This window comes from Plectropomus leopardus, chromosome 1 (assembly GCF_026936395.1).
Source record: "Plectropomus leopardus strain MGB_pleo_1.0 chromosome 1, ASM2693639v1, whole genome shotgun sequence".
In the NCBI taxonomy this organism is placed as follows: domain Eukaryota; kingdom Metazoa; phylum Chordata; class Actinopteri; order Perciformes; family Serranidae; genus Plectropomus; species Plectropomus leopardus.
Genome location: NC_142176.1, coordinates 29,149,429 through 29,171,928, shown reverse-complemented (window position 1 = coordinate 29,171,928; position 22,500 = coordinate 29,149,429). Strand labels below are relative to the sequence as shown.

The following is a 22,500-nucleotide window of genomic DNA, read 5'->3' as shown; positions in this document are numbered from 1 at the left end:
CTGTGGAAGGGGAAACTGGGGGACTGGAGGGAAAGTAGAGCAGAGAGAGTTTTAACGTTGAAGGTCCAAATAAAGACAGATGGGATTCTTTTTTCCTGATTCACTAGAAGTTATCTTCAGCTGATGATGTACTAACCTGGGATAATAAGCTGTGTAGTTCATGTTCATATTCATGTACAGGTGTGGCTGAGGGGGGTAGTAGGCCAGAGTGTGAGCTGGGCTGTGTGTGGCTGTCTGAGGTGGTCTGGGAGCAGCCAGCAGCGGGGGCTGGTAGAGGGCAGCCTCAGAGAGGATTGTGGGTGGGGTGGGGAAGGCAGCGTAGGCAGTGGGTGGAGACAGACCTACACAAACAGAGATGTATACATACAGAGTCTGGTCATTTACATGTTGCGTTCAGTGCATGCACAGACGTGCCCGTAGTAAATTGTTGTATGAGGCAGTAAATGAGAAGTTACAACATGCTGCATGGGGATTTCAACATGTTACAATCTGCACAGAAACATTGTGTCTTATGTTACACTGACGACAATCCTGACAGCACCATGAACCACTGAGTCCTAAAGACATATTAGATCTGAAGGTTAAGACCTCGGTCAGTTATGAAAATGAAAAACACTGCAAGAGGCCTTATGAAATAAACCAATTATTACTAAAAGGGAAGCTTGCAAAAGATAAAACTCAAAAATGGTTTCCTCTGATGAAGCAGTTCATCAAGTCAGACATGACTAATGACATGACAGTCATGACTAACAATAAGAGGAGCTGTAACAGTTAATTTATTAGCAAAGTCGCAGAAAACTAATACAAAACTATTTTGAAAATTCATTAATTTTTTGTCATTTTTTCTAAGAATAACGCAAAAAAGTTCCCTTGTAGTTTCTCAGGATTTGCTAGTTTTCTCTGATTTACATTATTGTAAACTGGACATTTTGGGATTTCAGACCAATGTTCAGTTTAAAACAAGACATTTTAATATTTGACCTGTCGCATTTTTAACGTTTTCTTAAAGTTTACAGACAAAAAATGTCAGTTAATCAAGAAAAAAAATTAACACATTATCAATAAATAAAATAACCATTAGCTGCAGCCCTTCTTGCCTTAGTTTCGGCTATTACTCATATCACTGCCAACATTTCGGGACACAGTGACATTGGCAGCCACAGCTGCAGATAAGGACAAACAACACAAGCACATAGACGCATATAAACTAATTTTAAATGTAAACCAAAACACTTCGTTTGAAGTTAAAATCATCTGTTGCAACCTTCAATTCTGTGACAGACGCTCTGTGCGACTAATGGACATTAGACACTCGTCACTGTTAGTGCGGGTAATAACTCTCATCCTTAATTTGACTTTCACATTGGTGGTTAAGTTCAAACAGTTAACTGTCAACATGTTTAAGCCCGTCTAGCAGAGTCTCTGCATGTGTCACAGCGAGGAAGCTGATGAGTAAAATGCTTTAAGAGCAGAATGACAGATAAAACATCTGAAAGAACAGACTGTTCCTTTACAGAACACGTCAGACCAGAGAGCCTGCCAATAACACCTATGCCAGGTATTTTATTAACGAAGCTTACTGCGTCTCTCAGGCCATCATACCTACAATGTAAACACACACAGATGCCAGTATGCATGTATTTACATACAAACAGCGTCCATCAGTGTGACGCTGCTGCCTCCCTCAGTGCCAAAACACTGACACTCAACACTGCCGACCTCGTGGAGGCTGAAGTGCTTCCAGGTTAGTCAGGGTCAAACTATGTGCAAAAAGAAATCACCATTGCTCTAATTTTAGTGGGTACAGCTACCTTTCTCAGGAAACTACTTAACAAATTTACAGTCAGACAAAGGTAAGGATTTGTTGATCAAGGACAATTAAAAAGAAGCAAGTACATGGAAAAGTAAAAACTGAAGGTGCTCTCTGGTGGCTGCCAATCCCAATCTAATCTCCAGCACCAAAGACAGATATGAGCCAGAACAGAGCAAAGTACACAGAGTTGCATCAGCCCAGTCTCAGTCTTTGATTTCAAAGGAAAACAGAGACATTACTGCATAGTTTATATATTACTTATTATTTTATAGGTTATGATATTGGAAAAATAAGTTTGCTTGCATCTTAATCAACTGGAGTTCATAAGAACAGTCCAGGAAAACATGTCTGCCAAAAGTTCAAGCAGCATTTCCAAGCCAATCAGTGTCTCAACAAATAAATGATATTAAAACATGAAATCCAAACATTGTTTAATCACAATTCTCACTACAAACAAGAGGGCTGAATTGGTGGCTTGATGGAGCATTCGGTGGAGTTCACTTACAGGGAAGCTTGCAGGGTGGAGGGGAGAGGCCGCTGCGGTTCAGGGTTCCTCCCATCAGCACAATGCTCATCTCCTCTGTGGAGCACTGGAACACCTCCACATAACGGTCCTTCATGGTCTTTTTATGGCACTTCTGGGCCACCATAAACGCCTTGTCAGATGATTTCATTTGGATGAAAGCGTCGCCAGAGGGTCGACCCTGCAGGGAGGACAGAAACAGACAGAACGAATCAGAGACGGTGAGAATACAGTGTAAAATTTATCCACCTGCAAAAATGACTGCAAAATTACACAATGGATTTGGCTTAACTTTGGTACAGGATAGAGAAAGCTGAATTCTAACTAAATGTCACAGATTGGAATCCTAAATACTTGTTACAATGCAAATACACACTTGGGAATATTATTATAATAAAATATATAGACTTTTGTTCTATCAAAGTAGAACTACACAAGTTTTTTGGCTTCAGCTTATGATTATGAAGTAACTGTTGATTGCACAATGTAGTGTCTACAGATCTATGACACCATCAGCATTTAGATTGGTTCCCTCTCAGACTTGCTTTTACTTTGCAATTCTGTCTGCCCCTGGGAAAATAAAGGCTTAAGTTACAGCCCAAAGAAGTGCAACCCCCCTGCACAACCAATACAGGAAGAGGACATAACACTTTTGTTTTCCCCGGTAGCTATCAGTAGCTATCCCTAGTTACCAAAGTATCAATATAAGCTCTTTGCAGCTACTATCCCGCGAGTAGCCTAAATAGTGGACAGTGGAACAACTGAGGAACTGTGGAAAACAAATGCAGTGTGCTTTTTGTTGTTGGTAGTTGCTAGGCTCTGAGGAAAATGGAAAGGGATGTGGTTGACTTTGCAGTAGCTTTTTTATCCACAACATCATGATGTAGATTTACTTCAAATACCTTCAGAAATTAACATGTGCTCTGTCTTGAATATTTCTCTCTACTATTGTGATTTATGATCAAGTGACTTGAGGATGAAGGATGAGAACATTTGAAATGTTTTTAAGACATGAAGCTTTACAGCTAGATTCCCCAACCAGTCTGACCTGCTGGTTAAGCACCATGTGGACTCCATGGGGTTTGATGTCAACGGTGTGCTCTCCCATGAACTCCAGTATATCTTCAATGCCGGCAGTGTAGGGCAGGCCACGGAGGCGGACGCAGTCGCGAGTGCTGCTGGCTGCTGGAAGGTAGGGTGGCGTTGCGAGGACCGGCACAGGCACGATGGGTGAAGGGGGCAGTGTGGAGATCAGAGGTGCCGACATGTAGCGGTTCAGGACCTGCCAAACAAAGAAGATGATGATGAATAAAAAGACATTACTTTTTGTTTTCTGCAAATGCCTGAATCTTCCTACATTCAACAAAGTTGACTTCACACCATTCTCCACAGACAGAGAAACTCCAGCAGTTGCAATAAAATGCCTGACTACAGTTATTTACATTTCTGCATGTCCAAATGACATACAATAAAAAATGAACATAGAAAAGCATAAAAATTAAAAAAGTCTGAAGAAGGTATGGTCCACTTGTTATTAACATTTAACAGCTAACAGGAACAAGCTGACAGTCATACAGTTCACAGCTCATTCTCAGGGTGTTAAAAGAAATAGAATCGACATATTTATTGTGCAATAATATAAACGCTTTTATTATGTTGTGCAAACTTTAGACTTTCGTCACATACTTTCGGTACCAACTCCTTTATGTTGCCATGACATCAGTTCTTTAGAAACCTTTCTGTTGTGGTCACTCCATAATGACTGATATAACACATAAAAAGGGAACTTCTTTTATTATTCACTGATGACAAAAAGGCTCTCAAACACATGGATATGTTACTTTAGTTACAGGAAAACAATTTTGGCATATTTTTGTATGAAACAGAAAACCAAAGCCTCAATTTCCTCTATTCATATTCTCAGTCTTAATCTTATTTTGAAACAGACATTACTGGAATTACATGACAAAAACCTAAATGTATTAAATATCTTGCTTACGTTAGCTTAAAACTAATGCTTTTATTTAAAGGACCTCCTCCTGCTCCATACACAACAGTAATGGCCTCTGTATTTCTCACATCAAATTATTTTGAATCCTTTGATGCAGCATCTCAACATATTTCCCCAGCACTAGTCCTAAGAATCTGATATATGTATCTTTTCACACCATGATAAAACTTCTCATTCAATAGCTATAGGAATTTACCTGTTGCACCTCAGCCGCAGTGCTCCGAAACAGCTCGATGTACCGCTTCCCCAAGATCTGCTTGTGCTTCTTCAGGGCATTCTGGGCATACTCTTCACAAGAGAAGAGCACAAAGGCATCACCAGTGGGCCGTCCGTCAGGGTACTTGACAAAGAGCAGACCCTCTGGACCATCTGTAACTGGGCTCTCAAGACCGAGGAAGGACAGCACTTCCTGGGGTGTGGCGGTGAACGGCAACCCTCGCATACGGATAATCACCTGATTCTCTTTGGACAGGAACTGGGCTACCTCATTAGATGTACCTACAGGCAGAGGACGGAAATGATTAAACACCTGGCATCATACAACCATCCCAGTGACACTCATCTGCGTGTTCTCAAACAAGGTATATATTTTTTGTTTTTGTCAGTTAAGCTAGGCCTTCAAGATAACGACATAATATGGCTGAAACTATCGGGATTTCTCCAAATTTATACTACCATAGTGATAAACATCATCATATTGTGCATTTTCTAAAAAATCAGTTGAAAAACGTTACCAGGCTACGACCATGCTAGCAGCTCTGTGTGGCTGTACTTGGGCACTGCAGCTTTCAGCAAAATGCAAACAACAGCATGCTAAAATCCTCACATTAAATTTAGTATACAATCATGCTAACATTTCTTAATGAGCATTAAACACAAAGTACAGCTAAGGCTGATGGGAATGCTATGAATTTACAGGTATTTGGTCATTAACCAAAGAATTGACTGGATTATCACAGTTAATCCTGTGGGAAACATGAATGCATAAATGTAATAGTTGTCTAGACAGTTTACTCTATTGCCCAATATAATATAATAAACCATTACATACTAAAGGGAGAGACATCATGGTATGAAAAAAGTGTGCTAAAATTTAAGTTGACACACTTGTACATGTATTGTCAGCAAAATAGCAGAAACAAAATACAACTTGTGGGGGTTCTGCTGGCAAAATAGCTGTTTTGCAACCAAAAAGTGTCACTTGCTTTGTCCAGCCAGCTAAACCATGTCAGATTTTTTTTACACAGCTTCATTTACTGACCCCATTACACAATCTTCTGCATTTGGTTCCGGGTTTGTTTTTTTTCTCCTTTGTTTACATCATGTTCCTCTTTACTCAGCTGTAGTTCAAGAGAAATGGTTTTGGGGAGAGACTTGCAAAATCTAAGAGGATGTGTTAACTATTAAATGATGTTTCAACTTCATAGCTTTCTTTGATCACTTTGTAACTATGAAGAAAATGTACTGTAAATGCAACAAATTAAACTACCTGTCCTGACAGATAAGGAGCATGTTGATGACCGGTAATATTATGATTATCATCCAGTGATCAAGGTAATAAACATTGTGGATATAAAGTTAAGTGGCCCATAGTGAAAAACTGTTTTACTGGCCAGCCACAATTTTTATTTATTTACTTTGTATCAAGAAAAAGGTATTATTGTCCTTGTTCCTTCTACTACTAGCTGGGAGACCAATATTTATTATTTGTATTGGACTGTAAAAGGTCAAACAAATCCTCAAATTTAACAGCTACAATATCAATTTCTTTTTAAAAACAGTAATAAAGGTGCCTGAACCTTCACAAATGATAAAAGAAAACGTATAATTCTCAAAGCTCCTGCATACAGTGAAATGCGTTAACTACATTAACAAGCAAATGCCATCTCGGTGCTCCTGAGCTATTTGCACATTTTTAAATTAGTTAATATTCATACATTTTTCTATGCAACTGAGTCCAAGTGAGATCAGCGCTAATAGCCACACGCAATTACAATGATATTATTAGCATCTTCAGAGAGTTGCTGATAACTGAAGCACATTTTTAAGGAGTGTCTACCTGTTTTACAGTCTGAGAACACCACTAGCATGGACAGGTCAGACTATAAATCCTAAATACTAAATCCTAAATAATTCTCTCAGTCATGTTTTAATTCATTGCCTAAAGTTTAAAGGAATACCTCTGCACCTGGTTGATCAGGGTCTGTAGCCTGGTGTCTGAAAATTTCAGTTTTATTTTTCTCTCTGCTCTTCTGCCCACTGTGACCTTTGATGCAAAAGCGACATTAATGCTCTGCTACGTGGATAATTGCAATCAGAAGCTAAAAAAAAATATGCACTCAGCTGCAAACCTTTGTGGGCATGTTTGCACTAAAAAAGCAATAGTGCAATTAATATCTGCTCTAAATGGGACATTGAGATGGGGCAGATAGCAGTTGTAGGTGATGCAGAAATCTAGGTGCTATCAGTGGCTGCAATCTATTCTTTATGAATTTGCTCATAAATGTTCCATTTATAAATGCAGCTGTGTCTTGTCTGCTTGAACTATTTGCTTAAAGTCCAATGGGCTGTCAATCTGTACTGATCTTAACTCATCTGAGTAAAGTCCACAGTCAGACAGGCAGCCTCTGTAAGTAATCTGCTCTGTGTGACTGTGTCTCTTTGTCTGCTATCTCTGTCCTGTGTCGCTGTCGGCTGCTGCTCTCTGGTTCGGAGGCCCCGGGCTCTGCCTTTGTCTCTTCACACCCCCTTTGTACCAGCACTGAGCTGGTTTTTTCACCGGCCGTCAGCCGCCTCTCTCTCGGGGGAGTGCAGCTTGAGGCTGAACTGAACAGGTGAGCTGCTGTTAGCCGAGAGTGAAATTTCTCTCCAACTGGCCTCTGAGGGGTTGGGCTGGGGATGAGGAGGTGAGGAAGGGATGGAGGGGGGTAGTGAGGCAAGTTCTTCACAAAGCATCTTTTATTAGTCCTAGATAAGCTGCTGGAGAGTCACTGGGATGAGGCAGAGACACGGGTAATTGGAGAGAGAGCCAGAACGCAAAAGAGATCCCCTATTTTACGGTCACTAAAGAGCTGCTCTTTTATAGATGTGGTCTTGTTTTTCCTCAAAGATGCGGGAAAGCCATGAAATAAAAGTCTACCTCCCACTAACAGAAAGCCTTTCACCATCACTCCTCATAAAAACACAGCAAGAGAGAACAGAAAAAAAACTTCTGAAATCTGACCTCCAGCAATCTTGAGGAATTCCTCTCCTGTGGCCTTGTAGACCTGAGGAGACAAGAGAAAAAAACTGGATTTAGCCATAAAGAACATAATTTAACTATCACTTAGTTTGGAAGACATTACACAGTTTCACTTCAGCTACCTAAGCAGGGGTGTAGTGCTTTTTGTTTTAGTACCGCAGCACATCTTCAACAAGCATGCGTGTGTGCAAACGCTCAGTTAAGTTGGGGCTCGTATTGTAGGTTATATAACCACTGTTTATACGGTGACAAATTCACATGCATTAGTCAACTTCAGCTATAAAATGACAGGATGACTTGCTGCCTTTTCATCTTTATTTGTTAACAGATAGCTAGCTATAGCGCCTGCAGCTAACATCAACTTTTAAGGTAAAATGTGTTCTTGCATGTTACTCTGCATGGGTTAGCGACAATCAAACAGCAAACCTTTAATGGCAGAATGATCTCACTCAAAGAAAATAAAGGAGGGAACTTTTGAAATGAGCACCAGCAGCACTACACCCCTGTACCTAAGGCCCTGCAGAAGGGTCTAGTGTTTAGTGAAGTGTATTTTAAAATCACACTAAATGTAACAGGATAAGAAGCAAATGCTGAGTCTAACCTCAATGTAGCGACTGCCCATGTGGTGCTTGTGGCGTTCCAGAGCCAAGTCTCTGTGTTCTGAGTTGATGAAACGCACCAAGGCCTCGCCGTTCCTCCTGCCCTGAGCGTTGAGACACAGGGCCACACCACCCCTGAAAGACAGGTGCAGAGATACATGCATGAGTACAAACACAGTTAATGGCATGAGTCTATGGTCAGGAATATAACTGTTGCAACAGGGCCTTGACAGTAAGGTTAACGGACTCTAGGATCATTTCATATCAATTAAAGGAACAGTTTGGGAAATTTTCAATACCAGTTTAGAAAGAGCCAGGCTGGCAGTTTCCTCATTTAGTCTTTACATTGAGCTAAGAAAAGCAGTTGCTAAATCCAGCTGAATATTCAAAATGCGGACATTTGAGTGATATAAATCTTCTTATTCAACTCTTAGTAGGAAATCACATTTATGATTTAGTGACATTTTAGAAGAATTACATGAGCTGCCATGTTCTAAAATTTTACATGGATACAAGAGAAAGGTACACGCACAGCAGAGCTCCCTCTGGCTTTTATTTTATCTGAAACATTTTATCTGACACATAACTCTTCTTGCAATAGTTATGTATTTATATGCATGTGGGTTATTGCCAAAGATCAGCGTCATGTTGAAATGTTGCTTAAAAAAGAAAAAAAAAAAAAAGCTTAAAGCTTAAAGCTGCTGTAATCTGTCTCCATACTTTTCTATCATATTTAAGTTCTTTTTTTGATATTCAGCACCTAACCTATTGAGGTTTTATGGATGTTTAAAAGGACTGTTTTAACCTACTTTACAAAATGATTAATGCCTTTAAAGCCATTACATCAGCAGTCAACACTAATCTTGAAGGGCTCCGTTCAAAATTTAAAAGAGCATTTTATATGACCTACACAAAATGGCAAAAGTGAGAGCAGCAGCTGTTTCAAAAAAGGAAAAACAGCCACAAATGTGCATCCTTATCAACATGTTGAAAGCTTGAACATGTTGAAAACCACTTTGAAATGTTTTGTTGCAGCAGTACTTCAAATAAAGTTCATTGGAGTAATTGGGGTGTTGATTTATGTCTGTCTGTTGAATTAAGTCTATCATGTTTAACATACTTTGCGATACTGAGGCCTTTAAAGAAGCGAGCAATGTCTTGGTCTGAAGACTGCCATGGAAGCCCTCGCGCTCTGATCACTGTTTCACTGTCCACTGGCTCCGTCTTACTGCTGAAAAGGAAGGGAAAAAATAGCATCTTGACCATATTTAGAAGACAGAACATTAGATTATTAAAACATCCCTGCAGATGACTTTATCTTTTAGAAAAAACACAGTCACTTTAGTTAAATGTGAACAGATTGCCCACAGTTTGCAGACACAGAGACAATTCACAGTAAGTGCTCAACACAGTAACACACTCTCATGATTAAATGTCAGCGGGTTGTCAAGGTGATAAAGGCTTTTGACTGTCTGAGAGCAGCAGGATTTGGTGTCCTGCTACCAGATAGCCAGCTAAGCACTTGATGGCAAAGTTGGACAGCTTTAATGACACACTTGTGGTTTCCTTGTTGCTGTAATCAATGCTTAGAGCCCGAGGTCTGAGAGCTGAACATGGCTGGAGGGGGGTTGTCAGCCTGTAAACAACAGACTAACAGGTGTGGTGGGAACAAAGACGGAGTGAGAGAAAAGCGTTGAAAAGTTCACACTTACCATGTGCCGGAATCAAACTTGTACTTCACTGTTTCAACACAGGAGAACTTGTGATCTAAAAAATAAAAATAAAATTGTATAACTGAGTGTGTTGCTGGATCCAAATGGATGTCCAAAACAATGTTTTCTCTTTTCTGTGAACAGGTTCACCCTGCCAAGCATTGTGTGTTTTAAGCCCTCTGCATTCCTGTTTCTTCTCACACCCAAAGACATACTTGGCTGTAATTAAGCTAGAGGCAACTGCCACAGTCAAGATAGACGATGATTAAAATGGGATTTAATTACACTGCAACATATGAAGAGTGACCTTACATCCACCCACAGTGCACTAAATCATCTAATGTAGTATAAAATAAAGTATAAGCATATCTCTCTCGTTAACTAGCGAGACATTCTTCAATGATCAACAAACTACTTCAAGTGTTCTCTGACTCTTTGTACTTACCTGTTCCAGTTTCTGTGAAATTAAAAAAGAGGCAAGACTGGCTGTGGTTTAGGGGTATAACAATCCATCAATTCAATGATCGATGATCCAATATCATGAGTGTAAATGGAGATTTTTTAATTACCATGGGACATTAAATTGCGGCAGACAAGTAATGACAAGCAACCAAGAAAAAAATGATGAGGATTTTTACTCCCAACAGAGCAGAAAATATGGATTTCGGATAAAAGATAGGTCATACCACAGAGTGCATGCCATATGATGACAATGCAATTGCAAGATAAAATACTGGGGAAACAGGGCGACCTGGCGACATCCCACTCCACTAACTTTTAGTTCTTGCTAGAGCAATATTAGCTGCTCTGCTTCAGCAATCTTTGGCTTAAAAAACTTGCATGCAGGCTGCAATTCAGTGGCACTATTCTGCTGGGAGATGACTTAAAACACTGTTGAGTGTGAAAAATTATAAATAATACATGACATTTTTTAAACTCTGAGCAGAGTTCAAGTCTGCTAGCCGCAAGCCTAATTTATGCAGTGTAAATGTGCTTAGGCTAATAATGCTGACAAGCAAAAAAAAAAGTTTTAATGCTTTCTGAGAACCTTGACACTTATTATTGAGCTGAACTATTTACTTTGTTAAATGTTCTTGTTATTAAGCCATGTTTTGTGTGTGTTAGTGGAGTCAATGCAAAGTAAACTTTATGCACTTAAATGTTTACAATTATTTCTAATTACTGATTTGTTGTTTTTTGTCTTTAATGGACAAAAGCAAAAAAAGGAGGGGTTGCAGCTTTTTGTAAAAGATTATGTTAAAAACGCATATAAAATCATCTGGTACCTATCACAGGCCTCTGAACTGAATCAAAATGGCCTTTTGATGTACTTTGTAATATCAGCAAATATCGTATCACTGTCCAAAGAATAGACATTATATTGCAGTCACAGTGTTAATTTTATAAATCCAAAACCATCAGGTAATCAAAGGTAGCTTAACACACACCAATAACTACTTGCAAACATGCATGCCACCACACTGGTCATATTGCTCATATGTAATTTTCTGCTTTCTCTGTGCAGGTAGTTCTGTGTTTAGCTTCAGCTGCTAGCAGTTACATGAGAGACGGAAAACATTCAGCTTCTAGTTCAATGTCAGCTTGTTTAGATTACAAAGTTTGGCAGTTACTCACTGTAGGGCTCAGCCAGGATGCCAAGTGTCAGCTGCACCATGCTGGTCACCTCCCTCACCCCCATCGACTGCTCGGAAACAGCAGGGAGCCCAACATCTACAAATGCTGTTAAGGAAACTGACCTGATTTTGATTTTGTACTGCTTGTTGACGTGTCATGCGGCAAGGTTTCTGAGTCTACATCCTTTTACAGTAGTAAACTGAATTTGGAGAGAAATCTCCCTGAAATAGACAGTTGAAAAGGAGTATTTCCAACACAGAGTATCAATGAGATGTGAGCACTAATAAAGGATACATTCCAACATGGAGGTGAGTGTGAGCCTCTGCGCAGGGCTGGCATTGGGGCAGCATTTTTGAAACTCCTTCTTCAAGTCCACAAATGAAAAGAAACATTCAGGAAGGACAAGATTCTGAAAAGGAAAAGACAAAAAAACAAAGGATTCAGTCAGTGTGACATATTGGACATATCAGGAAACTAGCAGACAATGAGATGAAAAATGGAAAATTCAGTCGAAAAACGTATGTACATGCTGACATCATCTTCAAGGATCAGAGTTACAACCAGGAAAACAAAACATCAGAAATAACCATTCAAAAGAATTTCAATACTTTTTTCACTGTTCAATGCACACATTCATTAAGGAAAGAATTGGTACCCCTGAAGCTCATTACTTTTAATTCCAACACAATTTACATTCTCCCATGCAAAATACATATCACTGAGCCTTAAGAATAAGTGTTTTGCAAAAGAATGAAATGCTAATGGAAACACATTTTCATTTTGGATCTCAAGATACTAAAATTTTTACTTAACGGGCATAATGTTTCTGCAATGACAGTAGGAACCATTACCTTTTTGGAGGCTTCGGGGTGGAGGGCCTGCCGGATAACAAGGGGACTGTCAACACACAGTGCGAAAGAGCTTCTGCCGAGGCATTTTACTTCTGATGTCACCGACTGCTGGAACTGCGTTATGAAACGTGGAGGAAGGAGAAATTAAACATGGTTTTTATTACAAAAACACTTTAGAATTTGTATCTATCACAGTAAAGTAGGACTGATAGTATTAAATCTGAACATATTGAAAATATCTAAAATAATCTTTATTTTGGATCATCTCATTTAATTCAAACATTTAGTGACCTCATGATAAATGTGTCAAATCTGTTGTCAGACACCATTATCTCACTGCTACGTGAAAGTGGGAATTGCACAGTGTGCTTTACTCTAAAGACAGACGAGTGAAGGTAGTGTTGTGTGTGACATTTGACTGTTTGTTTCTCATAAGGAACAGGGCTTGTCTAACAGGTTTTAGTGTTTGCCTAGAGAGGGAGGGAGCAGACAAAGGAGAGGAATGATCACACCACTAATCACCAGGATCACCGTTTTCTCTTCTTAGCATGACCAACAGTCACAACCAGACAAGAGCAAAAACAACCAATACATCCGACCTGCCTGCCTCCTCTTTAAGGAAACTTTGACACAACACCCAAACCTAAATACCTGCAACTCCCACATGTGTACTTGTTTATTCATAACTACCGCATTCAATGAGCCCTATTCCTTAGTGTTGTGTCAACTTGTTGCTGGCAACATATAACTGTGGAGGCCATCACTTCAATATCAACACACACTTAGGAAAATTACATCTAAGGTCGGAGGAATGCATTTTTTTATATATTCATTTCTTTTTAAAATAATTTTATAGGACTCCAAGGGCTGCTAAGCTGAAATTATTACTTTTCTGTAGCTATGTTTAGCAATTTTTGATCACTTAGGGCTACAGAGACTCCAAAACAATCTCACAGTAATTGAGCCTTACAAATAAATTAATAAATAAATACTATAAGTTTAGTTAAAAATTGTTAACTTTATTCTTCTGGTAAAAACAAGTCTAAAATTCACTCACATTTTTGCACCAGTCAGTTTGCTCGACCAAATTATTTAAAAAAATATATATATATATATATATATATATATATATATATATATATATATATATATATATATATATTCTTAGGTTGCCAAATGTTTAGCTAGCTTCTTTTTGTGTATAAAGTCCTGATTTTCTTAGGGTGCAGATTTGGTTGAGAACCATTCAGAGTCAACCATTCAGACAGGCAGAACTAAACAAATGGAAGCTGTTGATTCTCAGAGAGATCTGTAGTGTTAGTATTAACAATTTGACATACAACTGTTACTTGGTTGGTTCATTGTTGATGAAGATCACTTAGATTACTTTGCATAATATTGACATCATGATACCTTTTTGAAGTCATACAGACTTAAATGCCACTTGTATTCTTTCTATGCACAATGTTCCCATACAAGATGGAGTCCAGCTTTTGCCTGTGTGTTGGCCACCTCAGAAAGTTGTTAAGTTGGTTTTTCCCTTTTTTCTTTCCCAAACCCTCACAAGTCACCCCTCTGTGCCTGCAAAATTAGATCGTCTGGGTGAGAGACCACCCAATACCCAGTGACTGAGTAGTTTCACATGGCCACTGGCTATATATGACAGATCTTCAGACAGTGAGAGAGTATTAGAGGTGCGTGTTGAGGCATGCTTCTTAACAGTCGAGGAGAAATGCAGGGCTATTTGGAAACACCAGCCAGCTGCTGACAAGGGAACAAATGCTTCAGGGTTAGATTAAGGGGGTTTGGTGTTGAAAGACAGAAACCTGAAAGAATCATCAATTTGAGAAAAACAGCTGGGCATATTACTGGTCAATGAAATTTGTGTTGAAAATAATATTAAGTTGTTGTTGTTGTTGTTTTTTTACTATTATTTTTTCAAGTTGTTTTTGCTGTTATGCAATATGAAATAAAGTCATTACCATTCTTCAGCTGAGCCCATTGACCTCTTTCACCCCACCCTCTAAATGTTTCAGCATTTTTCCGGGTCAAAGTCATGTGAAAATACTTCAAATTTCAAAAATAAACCTGCAATATTCAAGCTGCTGACCAATATACAGTGTTCAAAAGTGTTGTCAACGTTCTGGTCATCACATATGTAAATGACAACAAGAACAAAAGGTAAACAGGTACATGCTCAGGTGTGTATGTAACCACAATATTCTGCTTAACTAAAAGGTGGAACCCGGAAACAATTTGTGAAACAATGCACACAGAGGACAGGTCTATTTCAGGTACTTTAATTATGATGCATTATAAAATAATATAATTCTTGGGATGTCTTGGCAACATTTAATCTACACACCCCTTCTTGTTTTGTTCCACGTCAAGTCAAATAATTTTACAGCTAACGTATACAAACTGATTTGACCACAGTATCAACATACCATCTCAGAAGCACAACCTTGAAGTGCAGCCTTTACAACAAAAGCCACTGTTGGAGTTGACCCAATTGTCAAAGTACACAGCAAACAAGAAGCGAAAAAGATACAACTGGGGGATTAAAATTGCCTAAATTTCACTCGTCATTTCATTCATTATATCTTCATTAATCCAACTCAATGCCTGAAGCTTTCACTGCTAAAACAGTAAACACAAAAACCCCAAACTATGTCACTCCAAAGTTGTGTAGATTAATGCAGCAGCGCATTTTAAGCATACGCATGCTGCACAATGTCATGTTTACAGTGATAACAGGGCTGATGTTTGCTCATAACTGTGCATGCAGCTCCGCCTTGGCCAATTACCAAACCCGGATTACCAGAGAAAAGCAAATGTTTAAGATGACGTAGCGGCACACCCATTCCCTTTCTCCACTGTGACTAAAAACCGAACCTAAATTGAGCGAACAAGTTTTACAGAGGACAGATCTTACACCGACAACAGATTGGTCGAGACAACGTGCCATTGAGCCAAACCCATGAACAGACCTGATTGCTTCCACCTTGAATCAGCTTCATTTCATTTTCAACGAGTATTGCGTATATAGTGGTAAACACAGTATTGTCCTTCACATGAAAAGGATGTTAATGTGTGAAATGCAAAAAAAAGAAAAACGAAAAGAAAAAACACCCACTATTAACATTCCACTTTCTGATAAGTTCTTCTGTGATCTTTGCAACTTACTATCCAATGAACATCATGCCAATAAATATCTAGGTACTACTTTGAGAAAAATAAATAAATACAGTCTTTGCTCCAATGATATAATCATTGTTATCATGCCTTACTGGCACTCTTTGCTTTCCTTTCACAAACTGGCAGCCAATTTTAACACAATTCACACATCCTGTATGATAATGCTACCCTGTAGTTAGAAAAAACATCCATTATTTTAGATCAATTCAATATCAAAAACTTATTCTCCGACATTATTTTAGAACCAACTGATGTTACGGAAACAAATTTCTCTTAAACCCACTTTCAGTCTCACTCTACCCTCTGAAAAAGTATTTCTGCACATGAGGGGGAGGAAGTGGCCTTTGAACATGGTCCTATCAGAGTTTGCTCTCCAGTGAAGCCGGACTGTTTGTATGCAGAGGTGAGGTGGGGTGGTGGTGGTGGCTGAAACAAATTCAGATAAGAGCAGCAGGGAGTGTCGGGGCAATCCCTGTGCTAGCTGTTTGAGGCACATAAAGTCAAACACACACTGCCACCACAGCACATTAGCACGTCTCATGACAAGTTAAGAGTTGCTCGCTGCTTATATTCAGAATGACCAAATAAAACTGGGCAAAATAAACACAGATCACAGACATTCATGCAAATGACAATTCCACCAAACCCAGTTTCTACAAAGTTTTTACATTGTAAGCGTGTGCACCACCAGACCAAGCACAAGAAAATTACTCAAAGCACTCTGAAATTAAGGGAAAGACTAAAAATGATTAAAAAAATCCAAACTGAAACTAATGTCTAAACCCTCAAAAGAAAACATGTTTCCAGTGTGTGTAAAATTCACAAACATGTATTCAGTAAGAAACCAATCTCCAAAAAAAAATCTTCCAAGCTGCTGTGTCATATACAGTCTACTACCACGTTGTCTTAGATAGCATTTATCTTTAAACAGATTTAATTAATCCATAATTCCATAATCATCAACCATATTTCCCATGTTTTTGTGTCTAATGGGAACAACATTTTTTACAAATTAATTTTGTACAGAGAGAGAGCGCAGCACCTGCTCAACTGGCTGTAATGTAACCACTAAGGGTAATACTGCACCATCAATATACATCCACTAAAAGTTGCTTTGCCACTGACAGACTCAGATTGTTACTATAAGTGTATAAAAATAAATGTTTTTCTTTATCTTTTTACCCTCTTTACCCGAGGGCTACATTGCAACCTGTTTTGTAGTTCTCCCTCAACCCTGGACCAATTTCAAAAAATTATGTTCCCATTAGTCACTTGGACACAGAAATATGGGAAAATAGGGTCCAGGTTTCAAAATAACGAAGTATGCCTCATGTCTTAGTCATATTTCTCTCAATAACTTGCTTTCTTAAATGAATGCCAATGTAGTCATTGTAGCAACAGGCATAAAACATCAAAATTATTAAGACCTTCTTGAACTTGACATTTTAATATTATGAGTCTTGCAACCAGCAATACCTTCCTCATCTCAAATTCAGGTTCATACAAGTCAGGATTATTTTTGTGTGTCGTCTTTATGCCGCCTTTTGCTGAAGTGTTACAATCCAGGCTGTGTGAATCACTCTTAGATGTTTTATCAAGTTTTCTGTCATAATATTGTTACTTTTCTAAGCAAGTACTGAATCAGTAACTAAACTCAATGCTAAAGCCAATAGTCAGTATTTCTGGCTTTTGTCTAAAACTGTTGACAAACAATGTCACAATAACAACAACAACAACAACAACAACAATGAGGCGTGTGAGGTCTATTATCATGTGCAGCTCCCTACAGGCTGTGACATGCTGTCAGTGAACCAGACTGAAGCCAAGTCTGTACAGTCAGCAGCAACCTGACTACAGCTAAACCATCCAACTGAACTGCAGCACTCACTCACACACTCACTCACACACTCACACACACACTCACACACACACACACACACACTCACTCACTCACTCACTCACTCACTCACTCACACACTCACACACTCACTCACTCACACACTCACACACACACACACACACACACACACACACACACACACACACACACACACACACTCACTCACTCACTCACACACTCACACACTCACTCACTCACACCATTAAGTGTTCATATGTAGTTCTTTAATATAAATCTTTTTTAAATTTCTTCTTGAGTCCATTCAACTGTAAAATATTGGTTTCAGAAAACATTGGTAGTAAAACATTTAACTGCTGAGTTTCTGGTTTCTTAATTCTTCTAAGAAAGTAATCTGTATAACTTTTGGTTGTGGACAAAAGAAGACATCATTTTGGGCTTTGGGAAATCAACATTTTCTGACATTTTATAGACCAAACAACAAGTCAATTAGATGAGAAAATAATGGACAGATTAATCAACAATGAAATCAATAAATGCTAGATGCAGCCCTACTCAATTAAGTATTTTTTTTAAATATGCAGTGGGTACACTTGACTAATTTTATTGTTGATCAGTTTGTGTGTAAGGGAACAGCATTATCTATCTTAAACATGTCTGTGGGACAACTGACAAAGGCAAACATAGATCCAAGTGCATGTGGGACAAACACTCATGAAATTAATTCACAACCACAAAAGAGTTCAGTAGGAAATTTAGTTGGCAGACTATATGGACGCCAAGTGTTGGGCTGCCCTGCTAATCTCTTCAGCCTTCTCTCTTTTAATAAATCTTTCACCAAGGAGAAGTGACAGACGACCTTGGGGGCTCTGACCACACAGGTCAATACAACAAGCCCACCAATAGGAGGTCACTGCTCGTATCTCTCTATCATTAAATGAATTCAATGACAGAGAAAACACACATAAAGAAAAGACATTTTTCTAATTTCCAATGCTTCAAACTGTGTGGAAAAGTGTCCATTTCCTTTACCTCCCTGTACCAGCAAGGATAAAACTAATCTTAGAGTGACCTATAGTGAGAGAAAGTAACCAGTGAGACAAAGGTATGAAAAGAACAAACTGATTGCTTGGGTTAATATTTGAAGGTTCAGCACACAAACTAACCTACAGTGGAGCTGAAGTATCTCCAAGTCTGTGTGCAGCACAAATGACTTCAGCATTTAGACCAAACTCCTATGAGATTTTAACCATTTTAAGCTATGTGTACAGTGTCCAGCAACATCAATGCTATAAAGTCCCAAAAAGAATTAAAGAAAACACCCCAATTCTCAGCTGATAACTCAAAGCTACCTGCTTGTGCATGCCTGGTATTGAGACCACAGCAGCACTAATAATGCACTGATAATGAGAGGTTTCTCAACTATGACACACTGAAGGGGTGGGAAAGGTGCAGTCAGTGCAAGCAAATACTCTTGCAAAGGTGGCTGAAAAACATGTTTGGCAACATAAGCGCTTTTGTCGAAACATACCTCCTAACAGGGAGGAACCAGAAAGCAAATTTGCGTCTTAGGTCATAAAAAGTGTTATGTTGAGGATGAAGCCTAGGATCTGAAAGCATCCCCTCCTGTCTGTCTTGGAGCCTAAAACAGAGGTGCGGTCCCAGGTAAACATTCCGCCTTCCAGATGTCTGCAGCACACATCAGGCCGAGACATGACTAGACCTGCGACTCCTCCTTATCTGCACATGCCTCGGGCTCTGCCTGTCCTAGCCCCGGAGCTTTTACAAACTGTCAGCAGAGTTTAACTGTCAGGACCAAACCAATGACATATCTCAACCAGGTGGAAGACCATTTTTCTAAAGGTCATCAGGGAAATTTGACACTCCTCAAATTCACTTACAGCTCAAGTCAGGCTTGTCACGTCTCATCTCGCTCTGGGCATTAACTGTCAGATGAGAGTTGTCTCAGTTTAATTAGCTCATGAATTTGTCATGGCAAATATATTTTATGAGTTGTTGCTGCAGTTTTTATAGTGTATGCATTAAAGTCCAGCTGCAAGGCTATTCACTAGAACGGGCTGTCTGTCCCACATAACACCCATTCTTGCATCCCTCCACTGGCTTCCTGTAAAATTCAGAATAAACTACAAGATTCTGTTGATAACATACAAGGCATTGCATGATGTCACCCCCAGTTATATTTCTAATCACCGTGTTCCTTATTGTACTTCTTGATCCTAAAATCTTAGCCTTTTATTGATCCCCTGATCAGGCTGCAAAAAGAAAAGGTGATGGTGCATATGTTGTTTTAGCCCCTGCCCTCTGGAATAACCTTTCAATCCATCAGATTTGCTGAATGCTTGTTTTTAAGCATCTTCTAAAACCTTTTTAGGCAAGTCTTTCTATAGAGCAACTATGTATATAACCATGTGTGATGTTGTTATTTGTTTGTTTTAGTCTGTCACTTATTGTGGTGTGTTTTGATAATGTAATCTATTGCCACTTGATCAATGAATTAATTCACTCATTTATTTTAGGTGTGTCTGTGTGTGTGTGTGTGTGTGTGTGTGTGTCTGTGTGTGTGTGTGTGTGTGTGTGTGTGTGTGTGTGTGTGTGTGAAGCACTTTGTTACTGTGTGTTTTAAAAAGTGCTTTATAAACAAAGCTTCACTTACTTACTTAACTTACATTCAATAGCCTACATAAATGGGTGATTTCAAATTAAAATTGCCAATTTATGCAAACATGGTGCATAACTGAGCACCAGGAGTTTTTAGGACTATTTTATAAGGAGGGAATTTTTAAATATTCCTTATGGAGAAATGCACCATGATATTTCAGTGACCAGTGAGACTCACCTGTTGCAGCACTTTGTCCAGGGGCTCAGCTTTAATGATGTCGTCCACAGTAAGACCTGTCTCTTCTTTACACTGGTCTGTCAGCTCCAAAGTGTCTGGCTTGACAAGACATCTATGAAGCTCCCCAACCTGTGAAGGCATTTAGCGGTTCATGGCGCATAAAACAGCGTGAAAAAAACAACATTATGCCAGATTATAGACTCTAACCCCCCACATTCAGGAAATTACAAAAGTCAAACAAACAATTGACAATGTAGTTGCAAAAAGCACTTAATTGTCAATAAAGCGTTTTTCATATCAAGAAGCTGACATGCCAAACCAAAATAGTGTGCTTTCTCCATGAGGTGAAACAACACTCCTCACCTGCTTGTTAAATTTCGGTCGCACACCTGTAAAAAGGTGAGGCGTCTGCACTGATATTAGCGTTAGCTAGCATTGGAGAAAAGCGGGCGACGGACGGTTTCGGAGAGCACACCATGTTGATTTAAATGTCAAACATACTGTTGTACTACAGGTAGACACTATGCCACAAACACTCTGGGTACATAAGAAACCGTACAACGAACGAACAGGTCAGGAAGGTCCGTACCTTTTTCTCATGTAGATCCACAATTTGCCACACCAAGAGAATTATTTCCCTCTCATCCGAACCCAGTTTACCCCCATTTGCACCAGCTGTTGCCCCAAAGAACACCACCAGAGTATCACTGTGCGAAGCCATCAGGGACCACAAGGGTAAAAACTACAATTAAAGCAAAGATTAAAATAAAAATAACACGAGGGTTCACCTTTTTCCAAGTGATAAGAAGAGCGAACAAAAGGGCTGGAAACTCAATTGAAACGGAGAGAGAAAAGGGGGGAGATTATTTTCAGAGGAGCCACGAAAGAGTTTTGCGGTCAGAGACTCTACCTGTTGAAGTACTTGAGTGTGTTCTATCCAGAGATACTGGTTTAACTGGTAAAGAAGGGTGGAAATCCGTGTTTCTTTCACACGAACTCCATAACAAGCCCTGGAGTCTTTTCTCCTCCTCTCCTTTCTATTTTTTTTCCCGAGTTACCTGTGTGGCTCGGCCTCTGCGCGAGGAGAGTTGCAGACGCGTCGTCTATTGGCTGGTTTGGAAAGGTGAGGGCGGGACGCTGGGGCGAGTGCTGTAATCTCATTGGTCAGATGTTTTGAATCAGGAAGTAGTCTGGCAAAACAGGGCTGTAATATCTCCATGAGGCACATAACCTACTTATGTTTCACATTGATGTTAGAGAGTGCAACTAAATGCAAAACAACCTCAAGATACATCTGTAGACATTGGACAACTTTAGAATTTTTTGAGAGGGTTAATGTGTTTATTATTTTCCATCAAAAATAATAAACAATATTAAATATATTTAATACTTTGATATATAATATATATTTTCCAATTGGGGAGTTTTTCCGTATCTGCTGTGATGGTCTAAGGACAGAGGGCTGTCATATGTTGTGTGTACATACAGCCTTCTGAAGCTGAATTATGATTTGTGATACTGGACATTATAGATCAAATTAAAATTAAATTGAAATTACTATGTGTTCAGCCTGTTGGGGCATGCTTTGTGACTGGGCTATAATGAACTTTGACTTGATTAATCTGTAAAGCACTTTGGGTTGTTTTGGGGTATGAAATGTTTTGTGGTTTTGTGTTTCTTTGAGGTACTTTTGTGTCTAATTTTGGTCATTGTGTGCCTCTTTCGAGTCATTTTTTGTCTCTTTGCAGTTGTTTGTCCATTTTTGTAGTGCATTTGTGGTCCCATACAGTTTGTTCGCATCTCTTTGTAGGTTGTGTTGTGTCTCTTTGTAGTCGTTTTGTGTCTCGTTGTGATTGTTTTGCCCATTTTTGCAGGGTTAGGCTATTTTATGTCTCATTGCAGTTCGTTTGCATCTTTTTGTTGTCTTTTTCTTTCACTTTGCAGTCTTTTTGTGTCTCTCCATGAATTGTAATATGAGTGACATTTTGCAGATGAAGGCCAGGGGGGCCCTGACACTTTGGGCCCCTGGGCCTCTGCCTGGTGGCCACATTCAGTAATCCATTGGCACATATCAGGCTAATGTAAACCACATGTGTAAAGTTGTTGAAAGGTTGTGAATGCTGTAGTGCTATCATTGTCATTTGCCTTGATTTCCATTTACTTAGTCTTTGTTTGTTTATGGTAAGGCAGTATTAGTAAAAG

At 39.2% G+C, this 22,500-nt stretch overlaps 1 protein-coding gene across 5 annotated transcripts in view; it reads right to left on the bottom strand.

Annotated features, from left to right (window-relative positions):
* esrp2 (epithelial splicing regulatory protein 2) overlaps positions 1–21,366 on the bottom strand; it is a 26,191-nt gene extending 4,825 nt beyond the window's left edge. For 3 of the 5 annotated variants that reach the window (XR_015776909.1, XM_088079437.1, XM_088079443.1), the window contains exons 1-14: positions 20,888–21,202; positions 20,299–20,427; positions 12,386–12,499; positions 11,829–11,943; positions 11,535–11,630; positions 9,900–9,954; positions 9,308–9,418; positions 8,190–8,322; positions 7,571–7,613; positions 4,544–4,845; positions 3,385–3,618; positions 2,319–2,517; positions 137–341; positions 1–23 (exon numbers count right to left, since the gene is read on the bottom strand). The exon at positions 1–23 is cut by the window's left edge and continues 176 nt beyond it. Coding sequence is in view for 4 of the 5 variants with exons in the window: in XM_088079437.1 (XP_087935563.1) it covers positions 1–23; positions 137–341; positions 2,319–2,517; positions 3,385–3,618; positions 4,544–4,845; positions 7,571–7,613; positions 8,190–8,322; positions 9,308–9,418; positions 9,900–9,954; positions 11,535–11,630; positions 11,829–11,943; positions 12,386–12,499; positions 20,299–20,427; positions 20,888–21,019 (1,891 nt within the window). In the remaining variant the exon portion in view is untranslated. The other 2 variants (XM_088079438.1, XM_088079441.1) reach the window with 2 other exon arrangements.
* Between the last annotated feature and the right edge of the window lie 1,134 nt (positions 21,367–22,500).